Raw genomic sequence first — 17,519 nt, 5'->3', positions numbered from 1 at the left:
GCTAATCAACCTCAATTCACATACTTATGCACCTCCCAGCATCAGTGACATACTTTGGGAAACAAAATTTGCTTGAAAGATATTACCAAACCGGGCTTGGAGGCGCACACTTGTCATCCCAGCATTCAGGAGGCTGAGACCGGAGGATCGTGGTTCGCGGACAGCCTCAGCTACTTAGTGAGGCCCTCTGCAACTCAGTGAGACCCGGTTTCAAAATAAAGAATACAAAATAGTGCAGGGGGTGTAGCGTGGAGGTTGAATGCCCCTGGGTCCCATCCCCAGACCTGCAAAAAAAAAAAAAAAGAAAAAAGAAAAAAGGTTTTATCAAATTAACCTAAGAATTTTGTTGAAAGAAAAAAAAAATAGTACTTGAATAAGGAGGAGCAAAATCACAAGTGACCGTGCTCTTTCTTTTCCCCATGATCATGGATTATCGACATCAAAGATAAACCATATCTATATTTTTATTAATGCAATATAATAATAATATTTGATACTGTGGCTTGAACCCAGAAGCTACATCCTCCGCCCTACTTTATTTTTTATTTTGAAACAGGGCCTCACAGAGTCACAGAGGGCCTTTCTAAGTTGCTGAGGCTGGCTGCAAACCCTCGATTCCTGTCTCAGCCTCCCAGGTACAGGATAACAGGTATGCGCCACCATGCCTGGCTGTGCCATGAATTATACAGCATAGTGAGAATCAGTGATACAAATATGCACGCACACATCGCTCAGTGAATCCCCGTCACAGGCTCCTCCCCTTTTCTTTCTCCCCTTTTTATACATGTCAGTGAGATTGATAGTGAAACTTTCATAAATGGACATAACCTCGTTTGAACTTTGCTGTTCCTCAAGCACATTTGCCTTGTTATTTCTTTTAAATTAAAAAAAGAGATAGAGGGAGGATTTAATACCCTGGGCCACAAAAACACAAATTTTGCTCTCTCGTTTTCTCTCCTCTATACTCTTTTTCTTTCATTTCTTTTTTTTTTTTTTTTTTTTTTTTGTGGTACTGGGGGTGGAACCCAGGGGCTTTCTACCTCCGGGCTATACTCCCAGACCTATTTTATACTTTATTTGGAAATAGGGTCTCGCTAAGTTGCTGAGAGCCTCAATACGTAGCCGAGACTGGCTTCAAATCTGTGTGATCCTCCTGTCTCAGCCTGTATACTTCAAATTTAAACAGAAAAATTAAATCCAGCCTTTCTTAGTTAAATGTGCAGAAACATTATATTTTATGAGGTTCTTCTTGTTTCACACGACTCTGAATATCTATGCCAGAATTACACTAACATTTTTATCTTAGTACTGAGGATTGAATTCAGAGTTATTCTACCTCCAAGCTATACCCTAAGCCCAATTTTATTTTTACTTTGAAACAAGGTATCACTAGGTTGATGAGTCTCACTTTGGTGAGACTGTCCTCAAACCTGCTTCCTCCTGTCTCAGCCTCCCAAGTATTGGGATTACAAGCGTGTACCACCATGCCTGACTTTACATCAATATATATATATATATATATATATATATATATATATATATATATATATATATTTTTTTTTTTTTTTTTTGGTGGTACTGGGGGTGGAACCCAGGGGCTTTTCTACCTCCAGGCTATACTCCCAGGCCTATTTTTATACTTTAATTGGAAACAAGTTGCAGAGAGCCTCACTAAGTAGCTGAGGCTGGCTTTGAACTTGTGTGATCCTATCTCAGACTCCCAAGTGCTGGGATTACAAGCGTGCGCCACCATGCCCGGCTGCATCAACATTTTAAAAGAAATCATTGCTTCCTCCCTTCTCTACTTCCCCAAGCCTCCAAGCCTCCATGCCTCGGCTCTTCTCCATCCATGCTCACAAACCTTCATGGAAATTCACAGCCTAAAGGAAGTCAATGCAAGCAGCCCTACGATTTCAGCACCCCCAAGCCGCTGGAGGAGACTGTACTGGAACATGGCATGGATTCTTTCCAAACCAAGTATATATTTCCCCTCTGGCCCGCTTAGCTGCCACCCTCAGCACATGGCACTGATTCTTGGCCGAATTCCACGCCTACTTCTCTTTCTTGAATGCCCACAGTCTTTGGCCAATCCCTCTTCTAGAAAAGTTTGCAGAGCTAGAAGGTCGGCCTGCTGGTCCCTTCCATCTGTCTGTCTCGAGGACTCCCATGATATCTCTGTTGTTTTATTTTTGAGCTAAGGTCATGAAGATAATGGCATGGACTGTTTTCCCTGATAGTTTATGCCCCCATTTTGGCATCGTTAGGGGTTGGAAGAATCCCACACTTAAAAAACAAAGTGTGCCTGGCTGTTCATCATATAAAACTTCTCATTGTATATCTCACGTCAACATTGTATATTTCTGGCAAATATACTAGAAACTACTTCTGATAATATCTGTTAGTCACCTCTAGTGAGATGCACCCTTCTGATGCTGGTGGTAATAACCATTGTGGTCATGAAGGCCTCTTACATGTTGGAGACTTTGGGAAATGTCTCTTGATTTTCACCTGTGTCCAAATCTGACTTATGGATGTCATTCTGCAAGAAAGCTTTAGTTTGTTAGAAGACAGTCCACATTTCCAGACATGTGTTAACACTGAAACCAAAGGAAACAGCCACTGGCCAATCAGTGCAGTTTTTATTTTAATCCACCTGTCTTTTATAAAAGGAAAAGCCCTAAACTGGGCATGATGGTTGCACTCCTGTAATTCCAGTATTTTGAAGGCTGAGACAGGAAGATCACAGATTTGCAGCTAGCCTCAGCAACTTTGTGACACCTTCAGCAACTTAATGAGATTCTGCCCCCAATCCCCAAAAAATAGGCTGGGGGTGTAGCTTAGAGGTAGAAATGCCCCCGGTTTCGATCCCTAGTACCAAAAGAGAAAAAAAGGTGGGGCATGGTGGCACATGCCTGTAATCCCAGTACTTGGGAATCTGAAACAGGAAGATCACAGGTTTGAGGTCAGCTTCATCAACTTAGTGAGGCCTTCAGAAACTTAGCAAGACCCAATTTCAAAATAAAAAATAAGTGTTGGGGGTATAGGTCAGAGATACAGTGCCTCTCGGTTCAATCCCCAGTACCACAAAAACAAAAGAGGAAAAAAATTTTAAAAGGAAACCATGCCACTAGTCAAAACACTTTTGTGAAATCTAGATGATAAATACCTTTTTCTGGCATTACACATTTTCAAAATGTGCTCACTGACTTAATCTCTTTGGAAGGTAGCTACTGAGAAATGTCAGCCTATTACTTTCTAACACCATCTGTGCAATTCAGACACATTATCCTTGATCAGGAGGCTTGTGATTTTTTAGCATTATTATAAGGTCTTTAACACAGTTCTTTTATCAGAAAATTTTGATAAAGGTTTTTGCAGAAAAACATGACTCACATCCAAGTTTAGGATTTTCATTTGCATCTCTAAAAACCTTTCAATCATGTTGGAGAAATCTAAAATTCTTTCCTGCCCAAGAATGTGGTCATTCGTTCTTCCTATTAGATTGACCAGAAATCAGGAAAATCCTTTCCATAGGACTAGCTTTCCACTGGGTAAGTTTCATGATCTGCAGCAAGTTGCCGGCTCCGGGAGTCTGATGCTGTTGGAAGAGAAGGGGCTGCTATGATAAGACCTACCCCAATCTCCTTCACTGCGCTCCATCTGCTGCCCCCGAAGGAGTCCACCTGTAATGTCTCTCACAAAACCACTCAGAGCCCACCTTGCCTTCTGCCCGTTACCTCTTACCCTTCTAACCCCCAGCACTGGAATCCGCCCTCAACCTGCAGTCTTACTCTGCTGTAGCCAGTGCTGGTGAATGTGGTGTAGACCACATCCCAGCCACATCTGCATTCCCACCTCCTCGCCCTTGGTCATTCCATCCCCTGCCTGTATCTGTACACATCCTATTCATCCTTTTAGGCCTTATCCAGATGCCAGACTTCCTCGACTAACCCAGCAAGTAGCAAGTTCTAGGTTCCTCTAGAATTTTATTCTGCCTGTGTCGTGCATTTTGGTTTTGTTTTGTTTTTTGTTTTAATGCCGGGCGTGGTGGCGCATACTTGTTTTTTGTTTTAGTTTTTGGTTTTTGGTGGTGGTACCGGGCGTTGAACTGAGAGGCGTTCTACCTCCAAGCCATACCCCCAGCCTTTTCTGAAACAGGGTCTCACTACATTTGCTGAGTGTACCTGTAAGTTACTGAGGCTAGCTTTGAACCTGCAATCCTCCTGTCTCAGCCTCCCAGGTACTGAGATTGCAGGCATGCACCACCATACTCGGTCCACATATTAACCTTTTAGGAAGACTCTTTACTTGGTAAATTATTTTTGCCTTATCTAGATTTTCTTCAAGATTTCTTAAATATTTTATATCCTTTCCTCTCTCTTTAGTAACCCTACTCATGGTAAACATTTGATAAATAGGTAATTGGTTATAAGTATTAATTTGATGATAACAGGTGTTTCCAGGTCTTTGAAAATGATGCTATACAAACATTGCACCAAATAGGAAGAAAACAGTATTTGGAGCCAAAAAAATGTTTCTCGATTGAGTTCCTTCCAGGCTGTCTCGCTGTACACTTGGAGATGTGTTCATTTTAGGCATTTCACTGTGATCTCAGTAGGAGGGACTGGCCTACCATCCTCCTTGGATCACCGATTTCTATGATTGGAAGTCGCAGTCATTGTAGGAATTGACTTATGTAATAGAGCAGCTGAGAAAAAAAAGAAGGTAGATAGGTGTGGGATCGCCGACTAGCAGCCTTCACTAGAGTAGAAGGTTTGGGTGTTGAAGATGGTGCCTTATGTCTACACACACACGCACGCACGCACGCACGCACACACATACGCACACACCTCCATTTGTTTGGGACATGAATTGCTACTATTCTGAAATGTAATCATGCTTTGCCTTCTGTTCTACAGTCTTGGCTTTTCCTGCATATCTCCTGGGCATAAACCAGGACCGGCTGAAAGAGAAGCTCACCAGTCGGCAGATGGACAGCAAGTGGGGTGGCAAGTCGGAGTCCATCCACGTGACCCTCAACGTGGAGCAGGCATGCTACACCAGGGATGCGCTCGCCAAGGCCCTGCACGCCCGCGTCTTCGACTTCTTGGTAGATGTAAGTAAACATAAGTTAATGTTGGCAATGCTTCAGGGTTTAGCTAGGAAGAGTAATGCTACTAGTGGTTTCAGAGGCATATAAGTGTAATCCAGCTGCTTGGGAGGCGAAGGCAGGAATAGCCAAAGTTTAAGGCCAATCTGTGCTTCTTAGCAAGACCTGTCTCAAAATAAGAAGGGCTGGGTGTGTGGCTCAGTGATTGGGTGTCTCAGGTTCAATTCTCAGTACTGCCAAAAAGTAAGTAAAACTAAGCTGGGCATAATCACACATGCCTGTAATCCCAGTACTTGGGAGGCTGAGACCGGAGGATCACAGGTTTGAGACCAGCCTCAGCAACTTAGTGAGACCCTCTTTTTTTTTTTTTTTTTTTTTTTTTCCGATATTGTGGATGGAATCCCAGAGGCATTCTACCTCAGCTTTTTTTTATTCTTTATTTGTTTGTTTGTTTGTTTGTTTGTTTTTGCGGGTCTGGGGATGGAACCCAAGGGCATTCGACCTCGGAGCTACACGCCCTGCCCTATTTTTTATTTTTGAAACAGGGTCTCACTGAATTGCAGAGGGCCTCACTAAGTAGCTGAGGCTGTCCACGAACCATGATCCTCTGGTCTCAGCCTCCTGAATGCTGGGATGACAAGCATGGGCCGTTACGCCCAGCTTTATCCTTTATTTTGAAACAGGGTCTCACTGTGTTGCAAAGAGCCTAAGTATCTACGGCTGCCCATGAACTCGGATCCTTGTGTCTCAACCTCCCAAATGCTGGGATTACAAGCATGCACCACCACACCTGGCTAGACCCTCCTTCAAAAGAACCTCACTAACAAGGGTTAGAGGTCTAGCTCAGAGGTAGAATGCCTCTGGGTTCAACCCCCAGTTCCTGCAAAAGAAAAAAAAATTAAAACTAATAAGACTTTTGTGTTCCTCCTGTGGCTCATTTCTTTGAATTATTACCTCAGTCCTTCACTTTTCCCTTCACTCCAGTGTTAAATTCTGCTTTGACTTTTAGAATTGCTTGGCAAAACACATTAGCTAATTTTTTTATTTTTATTTATTTAATTTATTTATTTATGCTGTACTGGTACTAGAACCCAGGGGCATTGTACCTTTGAGCTACACCCCCAGCCCTTTTTTTTTTTTTATGGTACTGGGGTTCCTGGAAACCTTCTACCTCCAGGCTACACTCCCAGACCTATTTTATACTTTTTAAATTTGGAAACAGGGTCTCTTAAGCCAGCGCAGCTGGCTTCGAATCTGCATAATTCTCCTGTCTCCGCCTCTCAAGCACGGGGATTACAAGCGTGCGCCACCACGCCTGGCCCCAGCGCTATTTTTTAGGCCTTTTATTTTCAAAACAGGGTCTCACTGAGTTGTGAAGGGCCTCGCTAAGTAGCTGAGGCTGTCCGTGAACTGCGAACCTCTGGTCTCCGCCTCCTGAATGCTGGGATTACAAGTGTGCACCACCATGCCCAGCTCACATTAGCTAAAATTAAAATGACAGCAGTTTCTTCTGAGTTTCAGAGCCAGAACTGGTGACCAGAAAAAGAGGAAGCCCTGGTCCCTGACTTTTCTTGACTTCTGAGCCAAGGGTTTAGTAATACTGTATTTGGTATATGTTGCCATGTGGCACATTCATTCAAAACATAGCCACTTGAAACAAAAAGCATTTATTTTTCTCACAATTTCTGTGGGTCAGGCATTGGGTATTTGAGATGGGCCTAGCATGGTGGTTGCGACTCAGGGACACGGTTGAAGTTGAGATGCTGAGAAGTTCAGCTCAGCAAGGGTTGAGGATATGGTAAAAGATGGTCCTTCATACAGCAGCTGGTAGGAATCCCAGTTCCTAGCTCCACAGGCCACTCCATGGGGCTGCTTGAGCATCCTCACAGCTCGGTAGCTGGTTTCCCCCAGTGCGTGGTCTCAGAGAGCATGAGCAGTCAGCCACGTGATTTTCAATGTCCTGGTTTTGGATTCAAGTATGATCATTGTGCCACATTTAGTCCCTTAGAAGCAGGTCGCCAAGTGCCGTCCACATTTGAAGGGAGGGGAATTAGGCTCCACTTTTCTAAGGGAGGAATATCAAATACTTTTTTGGATGTATTTTAAAACTACCACAAGCCAGCATAGTGGCACATGCCTATAATCTCAAGACTTGGGAGGCTGAGACAGGAGGATCATGGGTTCAAAGCCAGCCTCAGCAATTTAGCGAGAACCTGTTTCCAAAATAAAAACTTTTAAAACAGTGTTGGAGATATAGCTCAGAGGTAGAATGCTCCTGAGTTTGATCCCAGGACCACAAAAATCAATTAATCATTCAATCAATCAATTTATCATAGCTGTTCTTGGTTATGGTGTAATCATACACACATATGTATACATATAGTATATGTATATGACATGTTTATTCTGAAATTGTCTTTCAGCAGGGTAGAGCTGACAAAAGCAATATGCTAATCACTGTAGCATCTAATGCTAGACTAATAGAAAATATGTATGTAGGAGCATGTACTATATTCTATATTCTGTTGTAACTATTTTATTTGTTTATTTATTTATTTATTTATTAGTGGTACTGGGGGTGGAACCCAGAGGCTTTCTACCTCCGGGCTATACTCCCAGACCTTTTTTTATATTTTATTTGGAAACAGGGTCTCACTAAGTTGCTGAGAGCCTCACTAAGTAGCTGAGGCTGGCTTCAAACCTGTGCGATCCTCCTGTTTCAGCCTCCCAAGCGCAGGGATTATAAGCGTGTGCCACCACGCCCAGCTCTGTTGTAACTATTTTAGAGGGGAAAAACCTCCCTGTAGCTACACTCCCAGACCTATTATATATATATATATATATATATATATATATATTTTTTTTTTTTTTTTTTTTTTTAATAGGGTCTCTTATGCCAGCGCAGCCGGCTTTGAACCTGCATGATCCTCCTGTCTCCGCCTCCCAAGCACGGGGATGTAGCTTATTTCTAATTTACAGATAGGTCAAGTGAGGCACAGAAAGGTTAAAGTATGTGCCAAGGGGTACACTGCTATTATGTGGTTTTCTGGGAGCACTTACATTTCAAGCTCTTCTGTTCTTTGACTTTTCTGTTTCCAAGTTAGGACACCCTAGAGAAACCTTATTCAAAGGACAGTAGCAAGGCCATTGGATCCAAGGAGTTTGGATTTGAATCTAAGCGGTAACACCTGCACAGCTTGCGCAGGCTAGGGTCTGGTTGGGCAGCGTAGGCGTGACTCTTCTGTGTACTTCTTGTCTCTACTTAAAGAGGGATACTGCTTGGAAAGACCAGGATCATGTGTTTAGATGATCAGGACCCCTCATTTTACCCAGAAAGGAGACTCAGGCCTGGACAAGGGTACATGTGTCTAAGCCCATGAAGTAAGAAGGCCACATAGAGCTGAGGCTAGACCCACAGCTCTTGTTTCTACTCTAGACTGCCTCCTTCATCCGATCCCCTCAGTCTCTCTGTAAATGTCCATGGTGCTCATGCGATTGACACTAACTTGAGTTCACGTTTACTGGCCAGACACTGGGCTCCGTGCTGCACGTCACTACCCCTTTACTCACAAAAGACACATCGTTTTCTTTGCCTAGAAAACACTTCTGAGCTGGGCGTGGTGATGCATGCTTGTATTGGGGAGGCTGAGACCAGAGGGCCACAATTTCGCAGCAAGCCTCAGCTACTTAGGCCCTCTGCAACTTAGTGAGACTGTATTTCAAAGTAAAGAATTAAAAATAGGGCTGGAGCGAGGGGTTAGGCCGGTGCTGGGGCCAGTGAGGCCGGCATCGGAGCCTGCCTTGAGGCAAGGCCGGTACTGGGGTCTCGAGGCCAGGATAAGAGCCTGCCAAGGGGTTAGGCCGGTGCTGGGGCCAGAGAGGCCGGCATCGGAGCCTGCCGTGAGGCATGACCAGCGCTGGGGCCTCCGAGGCCGGGATGGGAGCCTGCCGAGGGGTTAGGCCGGTGTTGGAGCCAGTGAGGCCGGCATCGGAGCCTGCCTTGAGGCAAGGCCGGTACTGGGGCCTCCGAGGCCAGGATAAGAGCCTGCCGAGGGGTTAGGCCGGTGCTGGGGCCAGCAAGGCCGGCATCGGAGCCTGCCATGAGGCAAGGCCGGTATTGGGGCCTCCTAGGCCAGGATAAGAGCCTGCTGAGGGGTTATAGGCCGGTGCTGGAGCCAGTGAGGCCGGCATCTCAGCCTGCCGTGAGGCATGGCCGGTGCTGGGACCTCCGAGGCCGGGATTGGAGCCTGCCTTGAGGCAAGGCCGGTACTGGGGCCTCCGAGGCCAGGATAAGAGCCGGCCGAGGGGTTAGGCCAGGCTGGAGCCAGTGAGGCCGGCATCGCAGCCTGCCGTGAGGCATGGCCAGTGCTGGGACCTCCGAGGCCAGTATCGGAGCCGGCCAAGGGGTTAGGCCGGTGCTGGGGCCAGCGAGGCCGGCACCGGAGCCTGCCGTGAGGCAAGGCTGGTACTGGGGCCTCCGAGGCTGGGATTGGAGCCTGCCGAGGGGTGAGGCCGATGCTGGGGCCAGCGAGGTCAGCATTGGAGCCTGCCATGAGGCAAGGCCGGTGCTGAGGCCTCCGAGGCCGGGATTGGAGCCTGCCTTGAGGCAAGGCCGGTACTGGGGCCTGCGAGGCCAGGATAAGAGCCTGCCGAGGGGTTAGGCCGGTGCTGGGGCCAGTGAGGCCGGCATCGGAGCCTGCCGTAAGGCAAGGCCGGTACTGGGACCTCCGAGGCCGGGATAAGAGCCTGTCGAGGGGTTAGGCCGGTGCTGGGGCCAGTGAGGCCGGCATCGGAGCCTGCCGTGAGGCAAGGCCGGTACTGGGGCCTCCGAAGCCAGGATAACAACCTGCCGAAGGGCTAGACCGGTGCTGGGGCAAGCAAGGCTGGCATCGGTGCCTGCCGTGAGGCGAGGCCAGCATCGGAGCCTGCCGTGAGACATGGCCAGTGCTGGGGCCTCCTAACCCGGGAACGGAACCTGCCGAGGGGTTAGGCCGGTGCTGGGGCCAACGAGGCCGGCATTGGAGCCTGCCGTGAGGCTAGGCCGGTGCTGGGGCCTCCGAGGCCGGGATTGGAATCCTGCCAAGGGGTTAGGCCGGTGCAGGGGCCAATGGCCAGCATCGGAGCCTGGCGTGAGGCAAGTTCACTCCTGCGGCCTCCAAGGTCGGGACCAAAGCCAGCTTAGGGGTTAGACCGGTGCAGGGGCCAGCAAGACCAGAACTGGGGCCTCCCATGAGGCAAGGCCGCTGCTTGAGCCAGCGAGGTCTGGATCAGTCCACTGAGTAGCCAGGCCACTACTGGGACCATCAAGAGTGGGATCGGTACTTGCAACGCAGCATGCACAGAGAAATATCGCAGAAAATATAAATCAGACGCTTCTCTTAATCAGCAATAACTAGGAGGAAAAGGGCAACAGGAAGAGGTTGAGCTATAGAAAGGGCCCTATAGTGAAGCAATTAAGGTGACCAATCAGAGGGTATGGAATAGGGGAGGACGGAGCCTCTTTAAAACGCAGGAGGTACATAAACAAATGTATCAAAGTAAATCACCAAAGAAGCGTGGGATGGAGGGAGGGGGAGGGAATGGGATGGGGGCTGGAGGAGGGCTAATTGGATGATGTGTGCTTGTATATCCTCTCAAGTCTTGTACTCCAATGTGATTGATATATGACTACAATGCACCAATTTAAAAGATTAATAAAAATAAATTTAAAAAAAGAAAACAAAAAAAATAAAAAAAATTAAAATTTAAATTTAAAAAAAAATAGGGCTGGAGGTATAGCTTGGAGATTGAATGCCTCTGTGTTCAATCCCCAGTACCATCATAAAAAAAAAAAGAAAAAGAAAAGACTTCTGGTGTGTTTATTACTTCCAGGAATCTTTCTCTTGTGTATTTCTTTCTCTGCCTCCCTCTCCAACCCCCTCTGTCTCTACCTACCCTGCTATCGTTAGGTCTGTTCCAGCAGATGTTCTGGCCTCTTCTCACAGTGATCAGGACACAGGTGTAGGCCTCACACTGCTTTAAGTGAAATTCCTCGCCTTGCTCCTTGCCTGGGGCAACCCAAGGCGTCCACTGTAAAGTGGAGATAATAATGGCGTCACTGTCATTAGGAGAATTGCAGTGAACACTAAGTGTTGCCTGGTAAAGGTGATGTTGGAATATACAAGAGCTGCTCATCTTATCAATTTAAAGTCATGGCTAAGATTATCTGCAGACAGCTAACACTCTCTCCTAGCTGCTGGGAGATTGTCTTGTCTTTGGCTTCCCTGTACATTGTGTCATGGGATCATTAAGTGACTGCGTGTTGGGGACAATGGAAATGACATTTACAGATTTTGTAATACTGGTTCTTTCTGTGTAATAGGTTCTATTTCGATCATGCAAGATGACATTTTCTTCTAATTCTTAAGACTTCCTGAGAAAAGCTAACTGCTGGATCTTCATGGTTTTCATCATGAAGCAAACATTTTTTTCCCCCTCCTGTAGTAGTTTTTTGGATCCTAGTGGGGTTTTTGGGTCCTGATGCTGTCCTGAGACCTCTTTAATGCCACAAGTCACCTGTCTCCACACTGTTCTTTTGCAGAGCTCTGCAGTGTCAGGTGTGCAGTCTGTCTCCCCACCCCAGCCCCAGGCCTGGGTTCCATACGATGTAAAGGAGTTAATTGCCTTTCTGCTTACCTTCCCCTAGTCCATCAATAAAGCCATGGAGAAAGACCACGAAGAATACAACATTGGCGTCCTGGACATCTACGGCTTTGAAATATTCCAGGTAAGGCCAGTTTGACTAATTGGAGATTGCAAGGTGATATATTTCATCTGGTCTGCAGGGGATAATTTTAGAGAAAGAGGGGGAAAAAAACCATTCTAGCTCATTTTCGCCTTTGTGAGTTCTTCATGTACCTTTAACCAAATTAGTTTGTCCTAAATATAAACTATGCTTCTCTCTATTGATGAGTCCAGCATTGCACTTAAGGCCTTTTCCCATTTCACCAAATCATTAAGAAATGACTTTTAATGATTTTGCAGAATGATTACAAGCAAGTACCTTTTTTTTTTATCTCCCCCAGAAAAATGGCTTTGAACAGTTTTGCATCAATTTTGTTAATGAAAAATTACAGCAGATTTTTATTGAGCTGACATTAAAGGCTGAACAGGTAAGCCGTCCCCTTCCTTCATCCTGTTCTAGTTCTAATTTGTCTTAAAGGGTATGGATTTCTCTTTTGATAATAGATTCAGGTTTCAATCTTGTATTAGAAAATGTACCTAACAAAGTCATGCAGAAAAACCATATGCCACTGCGGCATTTTAGTCTATGAAATATAAATACCATCTGCTCCTTTTTATTTCTCCTTCAGCAAATGACGCTGTGAAGTTGAACTTAGAACTGGCTGTTTTTACTACATTCTGACTCATTGTCCAAGTGGAAAATGGGACTTTAGTCCCAACCTCAATTGTCTGTGCATATACTGTGTTCCGAAAAACTTGGTTTCCTGCCGGGCGTGGTGGCGCGCACTTGTAATCCCCGCATTTGGGAGGCGGAGACAGGAGGATCGCACAGGTTCGAAGCCAGCCTCAGCTACTGAGTGAGGCTCTCAGCAACTTAGTGAGACCCTGTTTATAAAGTATAAAATAGGTCTGGGAGTATAGCCCAGAGGTAGAAAGCCTCTGGGTTCTACCCCCAGTACCACCAAAAATAAAAAAACTTGGTTTCCTCAGATGGGCAGCACCCCTAATCTTCCCTAAATGTAATTTTTTTTTTTTTTTACAGTAGCTTATATTGAGCCCAGAAGCATTCTAACCTCCAAGCTACACCCCAGCCCTGCCCTAATTTTTTTTTTTTTTTTTTTGGGTAGTACTGGGGGTAGAACCCAGGGGCTTTCTACCTCCAGGTTATATTCTCAGACCTATTTTATGTTTTATTTGGAAACAGGGTCTCTCTTTTTTTTTTTCAACTCTGGGGATGGAACTCAGAGGCATTTGACCTCTGAGCTATACCCCATGCCCTATTTTTTTTTTTTCTTTCTTTCTTTCTTTCTTTCTTTCTTTCTTTACTTTTTTTTTTTTTTTTTTTTTTTTTTTTTTTTTTTTGGTGGTACTGGGGTTCCTGGAAGCCCTTCTACCTGCAGGCTACACTCCCAGACCTATTTTTTTAAATATATTTTTGAAACAGGGTCTCTTAAGCCAGCGCAGCTGGCTTCGAACCAGCGCGATCCTCCTGTCTCCGCCTCCCAAGCACGAGGATTACAAGCGTGCGTCACCACACCCAGCTTATTCTTTATTTTGAAACCGGGTCTCACTGAGTTGCAGAGGGCCTCACTAAGTAGCTGAGGTTGTCCATGAACCGCGATCCTCCGGTCTCAGCCTCCTGAATGCTGGGATTACAAGCGTGCACCACCACCACGCCCGGCTCCTATTATTTATTCTTTATTTTGAAATAGGGTCTTGCTTAGTTACAGAGGGCCTCACTAAGTAGCTGAGTCTGGCTGTGAATGTGCAATCCTCCTGTCTCAGCTTCCCAAGTACTGAGATTACAAACGTGCTTCACCATGCCAGGCTTTAACTTTTTTTTTTTTTTTCGGTACCAGAGATGAAACTGTATCTCCGAGCTACATCCCCAGCACTATATTTTTTAGTATTTTAATTTTATTTTATTTCTTATTTTTTTTTCCAGGTCTGGGGATGGAACCCAGAGTCATTTGACTTCCAAGTTACACCCCCTGCCCAATTTTCTATTCTTTATTTTGAAACAGGGTCTCACTGAGTTGCGGAGGGCCTCACTAAGTAGCCGAGGCTGTTTGTGAACTGCGACCCTCTGGTCTTAGCCTCCTCCCAAATGCAGGGATTACAAGTGTGCGCCACCACGCCCAGCTGGGATTTAACAAGGCTGGCATTTTAATTTTTATTTGAAGTAATATGTCTTGCTTATAGTCTCTTCTAAATGTAAAGTGCAAGTTTCATCTTATTCCTGATATCAGATTGTTTTAGATTCCTAGAGCCACCATAGCAAAGTATAAACCAGATGGCTTAAAACAGAAGCTTCACCGGGCGTGGTGGGCACGCTTGTGATCCCCGCGCTTGGGAGGGGAGACAGGAGGATCGCGCAGGTTCGAAGCCAGCCTCCCTGGCTTAAGAGACCCTGTTTCCAAATAAAAAAATATAAAATAGGTCTGGGAGTGTAGCCCGAAGGTAGAGGATTTCCAGGAACCCCAGTAGCACAAAAAAAAAAAAAAAAAAGAAAGAAAGAAAGAAAAGCAAACAAAAAACAGAAGCTTCTTTCTATTTTATTTATTGCTTCATTTATTCAGTGGTGGTGTCACTGGAGATTGAGCCCAAAGGCATTCTATCACTGAGCTATACCCCGGCCTCTTCTTATTTATTTTGAAACAAAGTCTCGCTAAGTTACTGAGGAACTCACTAAATTGCTAAAGCTGATCTCAAATCTGGGATTCTCCTTTCTCAGCCTCTCAGGCACTGGGATTAGAGTGTGCATCACCATGCCCAGAAAGAAGTTTCTTTTCCCACATCCTGGAGCACAAAGTCTGAGGTCAAGGGCCACACTCCCTCTGGAGGCTGTGGGGGAGAATCCTTCTAGAATCCTAGGAGACTTCCTCTTCCAGATTCCAGTGACTCCAGGATTCCTTGGATATGGCAGTAGAATTCCAGTCTCTGCCTTACTTTCTTTGTCTCTGTCCAAATGCCCCTCTTTTTCCTTTTATAAAAACACTAGTCTTTGTATTTAGAGGAAACTCTACATACAGGGTGACTTAATCATGACATCCTTAAGCAATGGCATCTTTGTCACTAAGTTCCTGAGAGTCTTTCTACATTGCTGATGCTGTCCTTGAACCTGAGCTCCTCCGTTTCAGCCTCCCAAGTACTGGAGTCACCAATTGTGCATTCCCACACCTGACTCAGAGATCCTGTTTCCAAAGCTCACATTCTGAGGCCCTGGGCAGACATGAGCATCTCTCTACATTGCTGACGCTGTCCTTGAACCTGTGATCCTCCAATCTCAGCCTTCTAAGTACTGGGATTACAAGCATGTACCACCACACCTGATTCAAAGAGATTTTTTTAAAAACTGGACCTATATAGCAAACCACATTAAACTGTCACTTTTGTCAGTCAAAAAAAAAAGGAGTATGGGAACAATTTCATATGGTTCAAATTAAACATAGAAAATCACCAGGTTAAGAAGATTTCCTTTCCTCTTACCTCTTCGTAAATTAGAAATGACAGCTCCTGGTCTTTTTGGAAAAGCACTCAAGTTTGTCTTTCACAGTGATTCATGTGAGTACTGGTCTCTGTCACACAGGAAGAATATGTTCAAGAGGGAATAAGATGGACACCCATCGAGTACTTTAACAACAAAATCGTGTGTGACCTCATAGAAAACAAAGTCGTAAGTATGGGTTCGGTGTCTCCTCTTTCCTACTTTACATAAAGAATTCTTGTTCCCTGTGTGCTATGTCTTTATTATTTTGTGTGTGTGTGTGTGTGTGTGTGTGTGTGTGTGTGTGTGTGTGTGTTGCAGTACTGGGGATTGAACCCAGGAGTGTTCTACCTTTCAGCTATACCCAAGTTGAGGGCCTCACTAAGTAGTTGAGGCTGGCTGTGAATCTGTGATCCTCCCATCTCAAGCCTCCCAATCAACTGGGATTACAGGCATGTGCTACCACACCTGGCTGCCCTCAATGTTTTTTGTTTTGGTTTTTTGTTTTTGGTTTTGTTTTTTCAGTACTGGGGATGGAACCCAGGGGCATTCCATTTCCAAGCTACACCCCCAGCCCTATTTTTTTATTCTCTTGAATGCTGGGATTACAAGTGTGTGTCACCACACCCGGCTTCTCATTTTTCAAAAATTGTCTGTCCGGGCATGGTGGTGCATGCTTGTAATCCCAGCATTTGAGAGGCAGAGATCGGAGGATCATAGCTCATGGACAGCCTCAGCTGCTTAGTGAGGCCCTTCGCAATTCAGTGAGACCCTGCTTCAAAAATAAAAAGACTAAAAAAATAAGGCAGGAGATGTAGCTTGGAGGTATTATGCCCCTGGGTTCCATCCCCAGTATCACAAAACAATAAATAAATAAATAAATAAATAAATAAATAAATAAATAAATAAATATTTAAAAGACTAAAAAAATAGGACTGGGGGTATAGCTTGGAGGTAGAGTGCCCCTGGGTTCCATCCCCATTACCTAAATAAATAAATAAAAAAATAAATTTGTCACATTAACAACTGTGAGTTGCAGAGTACATTAGGAATTACTGGCATTGTATACATGGGTATATGTGAAAATAGGGCAGTAGGCTTCTATTCTTATGGTAAATATGAACATGTATATATGAGGAAAATGTCAGTTTACAAACAGAAGTTGTTACTGAATTTTAAAAGACAGTTGTCATTTTAATCAATGGTGTAGCTTGTGAAGAGCCATAAATAGGCCCTGTCCTCAAGTGCAATCATGCAACTTCTAGGACTAGAGCCCTAAGAAATTATTCAAAAGAAAATAAAAGTGATGTAGACAGAGAGCTCTACAGGGCTGGGTTTTTGGTGGTACTGGGGATGGAACCCAGGGGCGTTCTACCTCCGGGCTATACTCCCAGACCTATTTTATACCTTATTTGGAAACAGGGTCTCACTAAGTTGCTGAGAGGCTCACTAAGTAACAGGGGCTGGCTGCGAACCTGTGTGATCCTTGTGTTTCAGCCTCCCAAGCGCAGGGATTACAGGCGTGTGCCACCACGCCCGGCATTACAGGGCTGGTTTTTATTTACTTTGTTTATCGAAACAGCAAACTAGAAGTCAGGACATCCATAGGCAGCTCAGCCATAGCAATGCAGAGTGGAAGCATAATGAGTGTAGAGAACATGCAAAATGTGAGGAGTGTTTATAAAACAGTGCTACTGAGAAAAGAGACGTACATTAGAATGTGCCGACCACACCACTGTGCAAGGGGTGTCTGTGTGAGGAACATACTGAAAGAGGATATTAAGACATGAATTAGGCCCAAAGGGGGATACTTTTATTTTTATTTGGGCTTGTTAAAATCAACCTAGTATGGACAGGAGTGATCAGTTAGTGATCTGGACATGAGTTTATAAATAAAACTTGAAGCCAGGTGTGGTGGCACATGCTTGTAATCCCAGTAGTTGGGAGGCTGAGACAGGAGGATCGCAGGTTCGCAGCCAGCCCCTGTTACTTAGTGAGGCCCTCTGCAACTTAGTGAGACCCTGTTTCAAAATAAAGAATAAAAAGTAGGTCTAGGAGTATAACTCAGGTATGAAAGAAAAAAAGAAAGAAAGAAAGAAGGAAAGAAGACTTGAGGGAATTAAACAACTGTTTGGAAAATGGACTGCATTCCATATTTATTTTTATTTATTTATTTATTTTTACTTTTTGTAGTACTGG

At 44.9% G+C, this 17,519-nt stretch overlaps 1 protein-coding gene across 1 annotated transcript in view; it reads left to right on the top strand.

Moving 5' to 3' along the window:
• Window positions 1-17,519, top strand: part of MYO1E (myosin IE) — a gene marked incomplete at both ends in the record, with an annotated part of 137,877 nt that overhangs the window by 51,888 nt on the left and 68,470 nt on the right. The window contains 4 exons of the mRNA XM_080693009.1: window positions 4,920-5,116; window positions 11,796-11,876; window positions 12,175-12,261; window positions 15,423-15,509. Of these exons, the coding sequence (XP_080549135.1) occupies window positions 4,920-5,116; window positions 11,796-11,876; window positions 12,175-12,261; window positions 15,423-15,509 (452 nt within the window). The remainder of the gene's footprint in view (window positions 1-4,919; window positions 5,117-11,795; window positions 11,877-12,174; window positions 12,262-15,422; window positions 15,510-17,519) is intronic.

The sequence above is a fragment of the Muscardinus avellanarius genome (genome assembly GCF_963383645.1).
Source record: "Muscardinus avellanarius genome assembly, chromosome: 3".
In the NCBI taxonomy this organism is placed as follows: Eukaryota; Metazoa; Chordata; class Mammalia; order Rodentia; family Gliridae; genus Muscardinus; species Muscardinus avellanarius.
Note: the sequence above shows the minus strand (reverse complement) of the source record. Positions and strands in the feature narration are given on the sequence as shown.